Below are 13,686 nucleotides of genomic sequence, written 5' to 3'. Positions count from 1 at the left end.
TGAGCACCAGCTCTGGCTCCCAGCCCGCCGCGCCATCGCGAGGCAGCCCGGCCTTACCACCAGGATGATGCCGCACACGGCCAGCCAGCGACGCAGGCTGGAGGCCGGCTTCCACTCGAAGCGAACCCAGCTGTAGGGCGTGAACTGGAAGGCGATCCTCTTCATCTTGCCCCTGGGAACCACAGAGCCGGCAGCCTGAGGACGGCAGCCCACCGAACCCTGCCCTGTGCCATCGGGCCACAGACTGTTCCTGGTCACCCGGCCCCGCCCTGTGCCACTGGACCAGCTCTGCTCTTCGTCACCCGGCCCCACCCTGTGCCATCGGACCAGCTCTGCTCTTGGTCACCCGGCCCCGTCCTGCGCCATCAGGCCACAGACTCTTCCTGGTTACCCGGCTGCTGCCTGGCCGCTCTCTGAGGTCTGGCCACCCAGCTACAAGCCCTGCTTCCCACGGCCCTCTGCTATTCAGTCTCTTCCAGCTTGAGCAGCGGCTGCAGCGCCTCAGAGGGTGCTCCACGGTGCCGTGAGCTGGCCACGTCTGCAGAGCCAGGCAGAGCCGGGGCACCCACAGGCAGGAGGGGAGACCCCCGTCCCCCAGGCCTTTCCTTAGACTTTTGTTTCTTTTTTAAATTCCAAAGTCATAATGACAAAGTACCTGCAACTATTTCATAACCAAAGCAACCAGGGGAGGGAGAAGCACGGAATGATCCCAGAGCCCCTGCGCCAGGCCGGCCGGGAACTGAGGAGGGAGGTAAGTGGGTCAGACGCCATGGCCACTGTGAGGGGCGGCTGGGCTCGAGTGACACCAGGTCAGAGGGGAGGTTCCAGGAGGCAAAGCCCCACGGTCACCCCTCCTGAGCTGCACACTGGACGGGCCTGGTGCTCGGGGTCTGCTGGGGCACGGACGCTGAGGCTGCCTCCAGGTAACCCCCACCCGTCCTTGCCCTCGCAGCCCCCACAACGTACTTGTAGGTCGGTATGTTCCAGAGGCCCTGCCACTTGTACGTCTTCAGGGACAGCCACTCGAGGGTCTTCATGCCGCAGTAGATGCCCAGCCCGTTGCAGATGAGCACGTCCATGATCCACTGCGGGGAGGGGCCAGCACTCATTGCAGGGGTTGGGGTTAACGAGCCCCCCGAGGAGGACCCCGGAAGAGCACAGGGGAACCGAGAATGCTCCTCAGCCTGCACCCACTGCCCCCCGGGGAGAATGAGGGGGTCCAGGGACTGCGCTGGGCACAGGAGTTCCGAGAATGCCCCTCAGCCTGCACCCACTGCCCTGGGGGCTACGCCGGCACCTACGTGATCCCACCAGCACTCGCTGAAGTTGGGCAGCTGGTGCTCCAGGCTGTACTCCAGGAACTCGAACATCACGCTGACGATCATGCACATCCACCAGTCTCGGATCATCAGGGTCTGCGGGCGCCAGGGTCAGCCAGAGTATGGGACGTGGGCCACACCTGGCCCTGCCCATGGGTGCATGCAGCCCCAACCCCGGCTGGCAGCATTCTTGGAGTCGACAGCACTGGCAGGGCCCCCAGTGAGGTCTCAGGGTGAGCGTGGGGCGGGCGGCCCCCCAGTGAGGTCTCAGGGTGAGTGTGGGGCGGGCGGCCCCCCAGTGAGATCTCAGGTTGATCGTGGGGCGGGCGGCCCCCCAGTGAGGTCTCAGGGTGAGCGTGGGGTGGACAGCTGCCCCTCCAGCAGCCTCGATGTACGATTGTCAACAAACAAGGCAGCATCCCCGTGCCCGGGGCCTGACACCAAACTCTGCCAGGGTGGGCTACAGGGTCAAGCGGGCACTGCTCTTAGCCCCATAGGTAGCACAGGGTCCCTCAGAAGTGGGATGGGGCAGTGCCCAAGCCCAGGCAGGGGTGGGACTTCCTGCCCTGCTGCCTCTCTCCACCGCCCCGACCCTGAGGACGGAGCGGGGACCCGGCCAGGATCAGGGCTTCTGGGAGGTCCGGGAGCCCCACGGCTTCTCGAACCTCTGGGAGGCTGCAGTGCGACACCCTCCCACCACACTCAGAGCACCCTGAGCTCAACCCCACAGACAGAAATGGTCCAGAGCCCAGGGCAGGCCTGAGAACCAGGGCGGGGAGGCCGGGAAGAGGAGGTGCCGTACCTTCAGGTACCAGCCAAGAAAGTGCGCGGGAACAAAGCCATCCAGCTTGTCCTGTGGGTGACAGGGTGTGACCCTTGACCCTGGGGCACAGCCACCCCCACTCCCCACACTGGCAGATCAGCCCACACCTGAGCAGCACCTGCCAGACCCTGGGAAGAAGGCCAGGGACTCACAGGTGCTGCAGTGGCCTGTGGAGACCACGTCCACGACAGGCTAGAGAGCAGGGGCCCCCTGCCCACCGTGAGCACCACCCAGACGGATAGGGCCTCAGCACATCTCTGGACCAGGAGGAGACCCCACGTGTGGGCCGAGGGGTGCGGGGGCGGCGAGGCAGGAGCGTGGATGGTGCCTGGTCTGGCACAGGGCCACACCTGGGGAGGGACTCGCCTCAGGGCTCCCGGCGTCTTACCCAGATGTTGTGAAAGGGGTCAGTCTCATTGTCTGGGTCGTAGATGAGGCAATTTCCCCCGTAGTCTCTCTCTGGCAGTGGGACTCCCAGCTTGGGGTCAACATACTTCAGAAACTGCCGGCCGTCCTGGACAGTCTGCAAGGCCAGTGCCCCCGTCAGTGGGGCTAGAGTTAGTGGTGGCAACTTGAAACGGGAGATCATGGTTGTTTATTTATTTATTTTTTTGAGACAGAGTCTCGCTCTGTCGCCCAGGCTGAAGTGCAGTGGCGCAATCTCAGCTCACTGCAAGCTCTGCCTCCCGGGTTCACGCCATTCTCCTGCCTCAGCCTCCCGAGTAGCTGGGACTACAGGCGCCCGCCACCACGCCCGGCTAATTTTTTTTTTTTTTTTTTTGTATTTTTAGTAGAGACGGGGTTTCACCATGTTAGCCACGATGGTCTCGATCTCCTGACCTCATGATCCGCCCGCTTCGGCCTCCCAAAGAGCTGGGATTCCAGGCGTGAGCCACCACGCCCGGCCAGGAGATCATGGTTGTAAACTGCATCTCAGTCACTCTGGAGGAGGGCAGTGCCCTGTCTCAGCAGCCCTCCCACCCCAGGGAAATCCTGGTGGGGCAGCACGTGGGGAAGGAACCCCCAGGCACGACACCCCGTCTCCACACTTGCGCTCCCCGGGGCCAGGTGGGCACAGGTGCGCTTCAGGACATGGGGGTCTAGGACCGCTGGACAGACGGGAGCGGGACGGGGCCCCGCGTTACTGCGGTGCGCCGCCCCCACCCCGACCCCTCCCCACACGTGCGCTCAGGCCAACACCCTCACAGAAGTCACCCTTGTGGAACTTGCTCTTTTCCTCACCCAGACGCTGGCATCAGCCAGATGCACCTCTTGACCTTAGGGCAAGGCAGGCTTTTGGGCCTGACCTCAAGGGAGGTTTACATCATTTACAGACGCCTGCGCACACAGTGAGCACACATGCGCCCGTGCACTGGCTGTGTTTACAGACGCCTGTGCACACAGTGAGTGCACACATGCCTGTCCTCTGTGAGCTATGGCACCCAGGACCACGCAGCCCACCCAGCACCGAGGCCTCAGTCCCTGATATTCAGTAAGGACCCAGGGCTCTTGGAGAAGGGGCTGATTCCAGGACCAGGGTAGGGAGTGGACAGGAGGAGCCTGGAGCATCCCGCAGTGCTAGGAAGTCAGGGTGTGCTCAGAAAAACAAAACAAAAAGCCAAGAACTCCGTGATGGTGTGTGAAAGCAATACAGGAACCAAGTGGAAACTCCTTTTGGCAAAAGAATTTGGGCACCATGATAAATAGAGCAGCGCTGAAATAAATATCCAAGTGTAAGACAAGTATCCGTAAGTCCACACTGATATAAATAAATACATGATGGAATAACTAATGGTAGAGAAGCAGGATCTCTCCCATGCACAAGAATTCCAGGTAACGTGCAGACGCCACACACCAAGGAGGGCAACGAAACTCCCCTCCCTCCGTGCAGGCTGCACCAGTGACCTCCTTGTGGAGAATGCACTACGGATTGACAGTGGAAAGCCTGACAGACACATCTCGCCAGGTGGTCAAGGTCCACAGCACCAGGGATGCGTCATGGTGATGGTGCCAGTGCATGCCTTCAACCCAGACAAATCATGAGAAAACGTCAGACACATCCTCACAAACCCTGATGCCAAAGCCAGAACAAGACATTTCAGGAAAATTAAAGAACAGTATCTCTTACAAATATGGATGCAAAAATCTTAGATAAAATGCTAGGAAAGCAAGTCCAGCAGTATGTAAAAAGGCACACCCACCCTGGGCCCAAGCAGGATTTATCCCAGGAATGCAAGCTTGGTTCAGGATAAGAAAATCAATCAATGTAATTCATCATATTAACGAAGGGGGAAAAACACCCATATGATCATCTCACTTGATACGAAAAATCACTTAACAAAAATCTAACAACTTTTCATGATAAAAACACTCAACCAACTAGGAATATACTAGAACTTTCTCCACTCAGTAAGGGAGATCTATGAAAAACTCACAGAACTTTCTCCACTTGGTAGGGAGATCTATGAAAAACTCACAGAACTTTCTCCACTCAGTAGGGAGATCTACGAAAAACTCACAGAACTTTATCCACTCAGTAGGGAGATCTACGAAAAACTCACAGAACTTTCTCCACTCAGTAGGGAGATCTATGAAAAACTCACAGAACTTTCTCCACTCAGTAGGGAGATCTATGAAAAACTCACAGAACTTTCTCCACTCAGTAGGGAGATCTATGAAAAACTCACAGAACTTTTTCCACTCGGTAGGGAGATCTACGAAAAACTCACAGAACTTTCTCCACTCAGTAGGGAGATCTATGAAAAACTCACAGAACTTTCTCCACTCAGTAGGGAGATCTACGAAAAACTCACAGAACTTTCTCCACTCACCAGGGAGATCTACGAAAAACTCACAGAACTTTCACAGAACTTTCTCCACTCGGTAGGGAGATCTATGAAAAACTCAACAGAACTTTCTCCACTCGGTAAGGAGATCTATGAAAAACTCACAGCTAACACACTCAGTGGGGTAAAGACTGGATGCTTTTCCCCTAAGATCAGGAATCAGATAAGAATGTCCATCTGGCCAGGCACAGTGGCTCATGCTTATACTCCCAGCACTTTGGGAGGCCAATGGGGTCAGACCGCTTGAGCTCAGGAGTTTGAGACCAGCCTGGCCAACATAGCGAAACCTCATCTTCACAGAAAGTTAAAAAATTAGTCAGGTGCGGTGGCGCACTTCAGACCAGGAGTTCTGAGACCAGCCTGGCCAACATGTGAAACCCCGACTCTACTAAAAATACAAAATTAGTCAGGTGTGGTAGCATGTTCCTGTAATCCCAGCTACTACGGAGGCTGAGGCATGAGAATCGCTAGAACCTGGGAGGCGGAGCCTGCAGTAAGCCAAGATCGTGCCACTGCACTCCAGCCTGGGCAACAGAGCAAGACTCCGTCTCAAAAAAAAAAAAAAAAAAAAGCCCATCCTTGCCTATTCTAGGAAACATTGAGCTGGAGGTTCTAGGAAACACTGAGCTGGAGGTTCTGGTCAGGGCAGCTACGCAAAGAAAAGACATCGGCCCGGTGCGGTGGCTCACGCCTGTAATCCCAGCACTTTGGGAGGCCGAGGTGGGTGGATCATCTGAGGTCAGGAGTTCGAGACCAGCCTCAACATGGAGAAACCCCGTCTCTACTAAAAATACAAAAAAAAAATTAGCTGGGCATGGTGGTGCACGCCTGTAATCCCAGCTACTCGGGAGGCTGAGGCAGGAGAATTGCTTGAACCTGGGAGGCAGAGGTTGTGGTGAGCCAAGATCGTGCCATTGCACTCCAGCCTGGGCAACAAGAGCGAAACTCAGTCTAAAAAAAAAAAAAAAAAAAAAAGAAAAGACATCTAGATTGGAAAGGAACAAGTAAAACTATCTCTATTTGTAGATGACATAATCTTGAATATAGAATATTCTTAAGAGTCTACCCCAAAACACCACAACTATTAGAGCTAATAAGTTCAGCACAGTTGCAGGATGCAAGATCAGTACACAAAAATAAGCTACATTTCCATACACGAGTAATGAACAAAAGTAAAATTAAAACAGTTCCACTTACAAGTGCATAAAATGAATAAAATAATTGGAAGTAAATGTAACAAAGGAAGTACAAAACTTAAACTCTGAAAATTGTAACACACTGTTGGAAGAAATTAAAGACCTAAATAAATGGAAAGCCATCCCATCTTCAAGGACTGACGGAGTTAATATTGTCAGGATGACACTACTCCCAAAACAGACTTGCAGATTTGATGCAATCCCCATAAAAAATTCCACCTGTTCTTTTCATAGAAATGGAAAGGGTGACCCTCACATTCATTCGGAAATGCAAGAGACCCAGATGATTCAAAACCATCTTGAAAAAGAACAAACTGGGTGAACTCACACTTCCCAATTTCAAATGTCACTTGCGGGATATTCTGCTAAATCCTGACCAATCCTCAAAACTGTCCAGGTCACCAAAAACAAGGAGCCTGAGAAACTGTCACTGCCAAGAAAGAGGAGCCCAGGCCGGGCACGGTGGCTCACACCTGGAATCCCTGCACTTTGGGAGGCCAAGGTGGGCGGATCTTTTTTTTTTTTTTTTTTTTGAGGCGGAGTCTCGCTCTGTCGCCCAGGCTGGAGTGCAGTGGCGCGATCTCGGCTCACTGCAAGCTCTGCCTCCCGGGTTCATGCCATTCTCCCGCCTCAGCCTCCCGAGTAGCTGGGACTACAGGTGCCTGCCACCACGCCTGGCTAATTCTTTTGTATTTTTCAGTAGAGACGGGGTTTCACTCTGTTAGCCAGGATGGTCTCGATCTCCTGACCTTGTGATACACCCGCCTCAGCCTCCCAAAGTGCTGGGATTACAGGCATGAGCCACCGTGCCCAATCAAGGCGGGCGGATCATTTGAGGTCAGGAGTTCAAGACCAGCCTGGCCAACAAGATGAAACTAAAAATACAATAAATTAGTGGGGCATGGTGGCAGGTGCCTGTAATCCCAGCTACTTGGGAGGCTGAGGCAGGAGAATCCCTTGAACCCGGGAGGTGGAGGCTACAGTGAGCCGAGATCACACCACTGCACTCCAGCCTGGGTGACAGAGTGAGACGCCGTCTCAAAAAATAAATAGTAAAAGAAAGAGGAGCGCAGGAAGACACATGCAACCTGGATGAACCTCAGAGGCACTGTGCAGGGCGGGAAGAGGCTGCCCACCCCATGATCCTGGGTGAACCTCAGAGGCACTGTGCAGGGCGGGAAGAGGCTGCCCACCGCATGATTCCATTCTCGAAGAGACAGGATATTCTCGAAGAGACAGAAGCGAACCCTCACCAGCTGTCAGGGGTCAGGGCCGGGTACGACTACCAAGGGGTTAACACAAAGGAGTTTTAGGGCCAGTGGAATTCTTGTGTGTTCTAATTGTGTTTCTAGAAGTCTACACAAATGCTAAAATTCACAGAATGTACACTACCCCAAAAAGTCAATTCTGCTACGATGATAAAAAATCTCATCATGCACTGATGGAGTTTTAAGATTGGGAATAGCAAAGTCCTTTGTAAGCTGAAGACGGCCCCAAAAATGTGCGTTTACACTAAGTTAAACGGAACAAAGAGTATTAATAAAGTAGGCATTTGCGGCAGCAACACAGCCTGACCCAGGATTTACAAAGGAGCTGCATCTCCCACCTGCACCCTGCTCGTCTTGCAGAATGTGGTCAGGATGGGGAAGAAGCACACACAGTCACACTGGTCAACCACAAAACACAAAAAGAAAGACCCCATCCCTCTTGGCGCTGTGGTCCCCTCTGAGGCCCAGATGTGCCCTGGCCATGCACACGCTGGCCTGCATCGCAGGACCTGACTTGCAGCTCCCTTCACGCCCAGTCCCCACCTGCACTCGGATATGACAGCTGTGGGCAAAGCCGCCCTGGCAGCTGCACCACTGGCCCTGCCCTCGTCTGTGCCTGCACCACTGGCCCTGCCCTCATTAAGTGTGGCCCTGCTAAATGGCCACAGTCAGCGCCCCACCAGCAGATGCTCCTGGAGGCCCCCTGCAGCTCGGCCCACGTTTTGAAGGTCTAGCTTTGCTGCCCCCCATCACTCGAGGGCCGCACAGATGCTCCTGGAGACCCCCCACAGCTCAGCCTACTTTGTGGGGGTCTAGCCCTGCTTCCTCCCATCACTCGAGGGCCGCACAGATGCTCCTGGAGACCCCCCGCAGCTCGGCCTACTTTGTGGGGGTCTAGCCCTGCTGCCTCCTATCACTCGAGGGCCGCACAGATGCTCCTGGAGACCCCCCGCAGCTCGGCCTACTTTGTGGGGGTCTAGCCCTGCTTCCCCCCATCACTCGAGGGCCGCACAGATGCTCCTGGAGACCCCCCGCAGCTCGGCCTACTTTGTGGGGGTCTAGCCCTGCTGCCTCCTATCACTCGAGGGCCGCACAGATGCTCCTGGAGACCCCCCACAGCTCAGCCTACTTTGTGGGGGTCTAGCCCTGCTGCCTCCTATCACTCGAGGGCCGCACAGATGCTCCTGGAGACCCCCTGCAGCTCGGCCTACTTTGTGGGGGTCTAGGCCTGCTTCCCCCCATCACTCGAGGGCCGCACAGATGCTCCTGGAGACCCCCTGCAGCTCGGCCTACTTTGTGGGGGTCTAGCCCTGCTGCCTCCTATCACTCGAGGGCCGCACAGATGCTCCTGGAGACCCCCCGCAGCTCGGCCTACTTTGTGGGGGTCTAGCCCTGCTTCCCCCCATCACTCGAGGGCCGCACAGATGCTCCTGGAGACCCCCCGCAGCTCGGCCTACTTTGTGGGGGTCTAGCCCTGCTTCCTCCCATCACTCGAGGGCCGTGTGGGCAAGGCCTCCTTTGTCACCCTGCCTGGGGCCACAGTGTCACCTAAGTTCCCAGGTATCCAACTCAGAAAAACAGCTTACCTGGAAGAGTATAAAGATGAGAAACAGCTCGTAGACCACACTCACGCAGAGCCAAAACCTCCAGTAAGCTACAAACACAGACGACAGAACGTTAGTGCACCCGGCCCAGGCGTCCACGGCCCCGCTCAGCCCCAGGCTGGCTCCTGGCTCCTTCACACCCAGTGTCTCTTCTGGGCTCTTCACAGGCCCCTGGGAGAGCCTTTATAAAGAAAGCTGTAACTCAGAATTAGGCACAATTTCTCTCTGAAAAGTGAATTTTTTTCTTCATTTTTTCCATTCCAGTCCTTAAATCTTTTGTCCATAAATTGTTGCACAGAAGCAGTCAGCAAACATCCCTGTCTTGTGTTTATGAGTGATGCTTCTAAACTTGCGCCATTAAGTTTGGAGTAGGTTTTTGGTGGATACTTTTTTTTTTTTTTTTTTTTAAGATGGAGTCTGTCGCCCAGGCTGGAGTGCAGTGGTGCAATCTCAGCTCACTGCAACCTTCACCTCCCAGGTTCAAGCGATTCTCCTGCCTCAGCCTCCCGAGTAGCTGGGCTCACAGGTGTGCACCAGCATACCCAGCTAATTTTTGTATTTTCAGTCGGGACGGGGTTTCACCATGTTGGCCAGGCTGGTCTCGAATTCCTGACCTCAGATGGTCCACCCGCCTCAGCCTCCCAAAGTGCTGGGATTACAGGTGTGAGCTACTGTGACTGGCCACTTTTTTTTTTTTTTTGAGACAGGGTGCTGGCTCTGTTGCCCAGGCTGGAGTGCAATCTTGGTGCACTGCAACCTCCGCCTCCTGGGCTCAAGCAATCCTCCTACTGAGTAGCTGGGACCACAGGTACGTGCCACCACATCCAGCTAATTTTTGTATTTTTTTTGTAGAGATAGGGTTTCGACATGTTGCCCAGGCTGGGACACTTTTTATCACGTTAAAAACTCTTTCAATTCCAGTATGTTAAGTCTTGTCATGGATGAGTGTGAATCTTTGTTTTCTGCATTTAAGGGGATCAACTTTTCATGTTGATGTGATGAGTTACATTACCAGCCTTCTAACGTGAAACCATCCCTCAGTTCCTGACTTCCCACGGCTCTGAGCAGCTCACGGCAAGACATGCAGACGTGAGGTTTTCGGACCAAACGAAGGAGGCCCTGACATACTCGGGGGAAGATGGCCACCATGGCTCACGAAAAGCCGCCGTCATCGGCAGGAAATACAAACACCCTGGCATTCTTAGGAAAAGCTGCAAAGGGAGGTCTGGGACCCAAGACAGATGACTGAGATCACAAACTTCTTCCTCACGCCTTGGGATAAGAACCTGGAAACTTCCCAGTGGCCCAAGAATTAAAGGGGCTCGTGGTGAAATTAACTCGGGGCAGCCCTCGCCCCACAAGGGCTCGCCGACTGAAGGGCACGCCTTCAGAGCAGGTGCCTGGCCTGCAGGTGACGCCTTCGGAGCAGGTGCCCGGCCTGCAGGTGACGCCTTCGGAGCAGGTGCCCGGGCTGCAGGTGACGCCTTAGGAGCTGGTGCCCAGCCTGCAAGTGACACCTTCGGAGCAGGTGCCTGGCCTGCAGGTGACGCCTTCGGAGCAGGTGCCCGGCCTGCAGGTGACACCTTCGGAGCAGGTGCCCGGCCTGCAGGTGACGCCTTCGGAGCAGGTGCCCGGCCTACAGGTGACGCCTTCGGAGCAGGTGCCCGGGCTGCAGGTGACGCCTTCGGAGCAGGTGCCCGGGCTGCAGGTGACGCCTTCGGAGCAGGTGCCCGGCCTGCAGGTGACGCCTTCGGAGCAGGTGCCTGGCCTGCAGGTGACGCCTTCGGAGCAGGTGCCTGGGCTGCAGGTGACGCCTTCGGAGCAGGTGCCTGGGCTGCAGGGGACGCCTTAGGAGCTGGTGCCCGGCCTGCAGGTGCTCTCTGAGGGGACAGCTACACCCAAGAAACCACAATGTTCTGAGCGGGACACAGAACATTGCTAACTTCCGGTGCTAACTTCCCTCCCTCCACTGCCAAATCGAATCTTTCTCATGTTTCACCTGTTGGGGAAGGCCCCAGATCAGAAAGGTGGCATCTCGGACTCCTCTCCCCACTCATGCTTCACACCCAACCAGCACCAGGCTGCCGCCCCCGAATACCCAGCAGGCCCTTGGTCTGCGTTCCTGCGTCGCTTCCCGGAGCAACTCCAGCACCTCCCTGACCCCAGGGCCACCCCCAGCCCCCAGCGCTCGTTTGTCTTTCTAAACATCACACCAGAGGGGAAAGACAGACAGGCAGCCTCAGCAGCCCTGGAAATGCTGTGGCTGACTCAGCCTTCAGAGGGAGCCAGGAAGAAAATGCAGTTTACATAGGAGGGATGCCCTCCTCCGTGGGCCAGAACCTTCCACCTCCCTCAGAGCTGCAGCCAACTCAAGTTTCCAAAGAAAGCAGCTCCCCAGATGGCCGGGCTGGGCCCATTTCCACTCCTCCTCATGAGGCCCAGTCGCTAATGGCTACGGCTACAGCTGCCAGACTGGGCATTCCTGGGCCAGACCCAGGGGAGTGTGAAGAAGGTGGGCAGAGCCCATAGGGACCACCTTTCTGGAGAAGCCCTTCTCCCTGCCCCTCCCAGAGCCTCCACTGCACAGGGACCACCTTTCTGGAGAAAGCCCTTCTCCCTGGCCCTCCCAGAGCCTCTGCTGCACAGGGACCACCTTTCTGGAGAAGCCTTTCTCCCTGCCCCTCCCAGAGCCTCCGCTGCACAGGGACCACCTTTCTGGAGAAGCCCTTCTCCCTGCCCCTCCCAGAGCCTCCGCTGCACAGGACTCATCACTTGTCCACTTCAATGTGTTGTGACTGCAGAGGGTTGAGGGCTCCCTGCCGGCTCCCAAGTTAACAAGACACATGGAAGAAGGTGGCTCCAGGACAGGCTTCCCCGTCAATAAATTGAAGATTGGCAAAGTAATGTGGAATTTATGCCAAGCAAACTAAATGGACAGAAGAAATGTAGAACAGAGCTCAGATTAAAAATGGAACACCCCAGGAACCCCCAGTCCTGCCCAGTGGGAGGGGACGAGCCACAACTCAGAGACGCCGTGGCTGGAGCTTTTGGAAGCATCAAGACCTCAGGCCCAGATGCTCCACATCCCGCCAGGTGACCTGCCGCCGGAATTCCTAGACTGCACAGAGCTGAGGGTCTCCCGGGAGTCTCTCCCTGTGCCAGGGGCCACATGCCAGGACAAGCTGCTGCCTGCTGACCAGTCTGTCCCACTCACGGCTGCATCCCAGCCCCCGGTGATGCTGCCACCCAGGGGGGATTTGGTGCATCTCCAAGCAAGGACGGCCATGGGCTGAGCTTCCGGCAGCTCTTCTTCCTTCCAAATCCACCCAACAAGCATGTAACTGCACCAGGCTTCTCACTGTGTGACGGGCAGTTTCAGACCATCACCGCACCAGGCTTCTCACTGTGTGACGGGCAGTTTTCACACCATCACCGCACCAGGCTTCTCGCTGTGTGACGGGCAGTTTTCACACCATCACCGCACCAGGCTTCTCGCTGTGTGACGGGCAGTTTCACACCATCACCGCACCAGGCTTCTCGCTGTGTGACGGGCAGTTTCACACCATCACCGCACCAGGCTTCTCGCTGTGTGACGGGCAGTTTCACACCATCACCGCACCAGGCTTCTCGCTGTGTGACGGGCAGTTTTCACACCATCACCGCACCAGGCTTCTCGCTGTGTGACGGGCAGTTTCACACCATCACCGCACCAGGCTTCTCACTGTGTGACGGGCAGTTTCACACCATCACCGCACCAGGCTTCTCGCTGTGTGACGGGCAGTTTCACACCATCACCGCACCAGGCTTCTTGCTGTGTGACGGGCAGTTTTCACACCATCACCGCACCAGGCTTCTTGCTGTGTGACGGGCAGTTTAAGACCATCACTGCACTTTCTACTGCTCTGCTGAGGAATCCAAACCCCTTGGAGGCAAGACCGTCTGTGCTCAGCCAGCTGGGCAGACAGAGCCCTGGGCCCTTCCCACACAGCTGTCAGCCAGCAGAGCGGCCCGCCAGGCACTCACGGAGCCCTCTCTCAAGGCCCTGGGCAAGGAAGGGGCCAGCGAGGTCACAGGACGGCCCCCTGCTCAGGGCCTCTGTGGATGGGGGAGCTTCACTCACCACCATAGCACTGACCCTGGGGCAGACACTGCTCTCCTGGAGGCCAATTTTATAACACATATCACGGGCTTAAACCGTGTATGCCCTTTAATTCAATACTCACTTCTGGGACATTGTATTAAATGAGTAATCAGATATTTACACAGAGCATACGTGAAAAAATTCACCACAGCCTAGTTTATTAAAATAAAACTGGAAACTCTCTAAATATACAATATTATGGCTTAAATAAGTTAGTGAAATTTAGTACATTCTAATGACAGCTAAACAGTCATTAAAATTTCAGCTGTTAAAAAATTAGTAAGGAAATGACTAAAGTCATTTAAACCTAAACGATTAAAGTCATTTTAAAAATTAGTAAGTAAATGACTAAAGTCATTGAACCTGAAGCGGAGAATGCACAAAGCCACACGCTCAGGATTCCACTCTTTCGAGGCTGTGAATATGTCTGTACACACAAACGCGTGAATATATCCGTATCACACAAACACGTGAACATGTCCGTGCACA

At 55.3% G+C, this 13,686-nt stretch overlaps 1 protein-coding gene across 2 annotated transcripts in view; it reads right to left on the bottom strand.

Moving 5' to 3' along the window:
* The window catches only part of PTDSS2 (phosphatidylserine synthase 2), a 45,781-nt gene that overhangs the window by 1,760 nt on the left and 30,335 nt on the right, over positions 1-13,686 (bottom strand). For both annotated transcript variants that reach the window (XM_063670618.1, XM_054437652.2), the window contains exons 4-9: positions 9,039-9,106; positions 2,531-2,665; positions 2,122-2,172; positions 1,302-1,415; positions 967-1,085; positions 58-172 (exon numbers count right to left, since the gene is read on the bottom strand). In XM_063670618.1, the coding sequence (XP_063526688.1) occupies positions 58-172; positions 967-1,085; positions 1,302-1,415; positions 2,122-2,172; positions 2,531-2,665; positions 9,039-9,106 (602 nt within the window). The remainder of the gene's footprint in view (positions 1-57; positions 173-966; positions 1,086-1,301; positions 1,416-2,121; positions 2,173-2,530; positions 2,666-9,038; positions 9,107-13,686) is intronic.

Source organism: Pongo pygmaeus, chromosome 9 (genome assembly GCF_028885625.2).
Source record: "Pongo pygmaeus isolate AG05252 chromosome 9, NHGRI_mPonPyg2-v2.0_pri, whole genome shotgun sequence".
In the NCBI taxonomy this organism is placed as follows: Eukaryota; Metazoa; Chordata; class Mammalia; order Primates; family Hominidae; genus Pongo; species Pongo pygmaeus.
The sequence above is the reverse complement of the archived record's forward strand: the minus strand, read 5'-3'. Positions and strand labels throughout refer to the sequence as shown.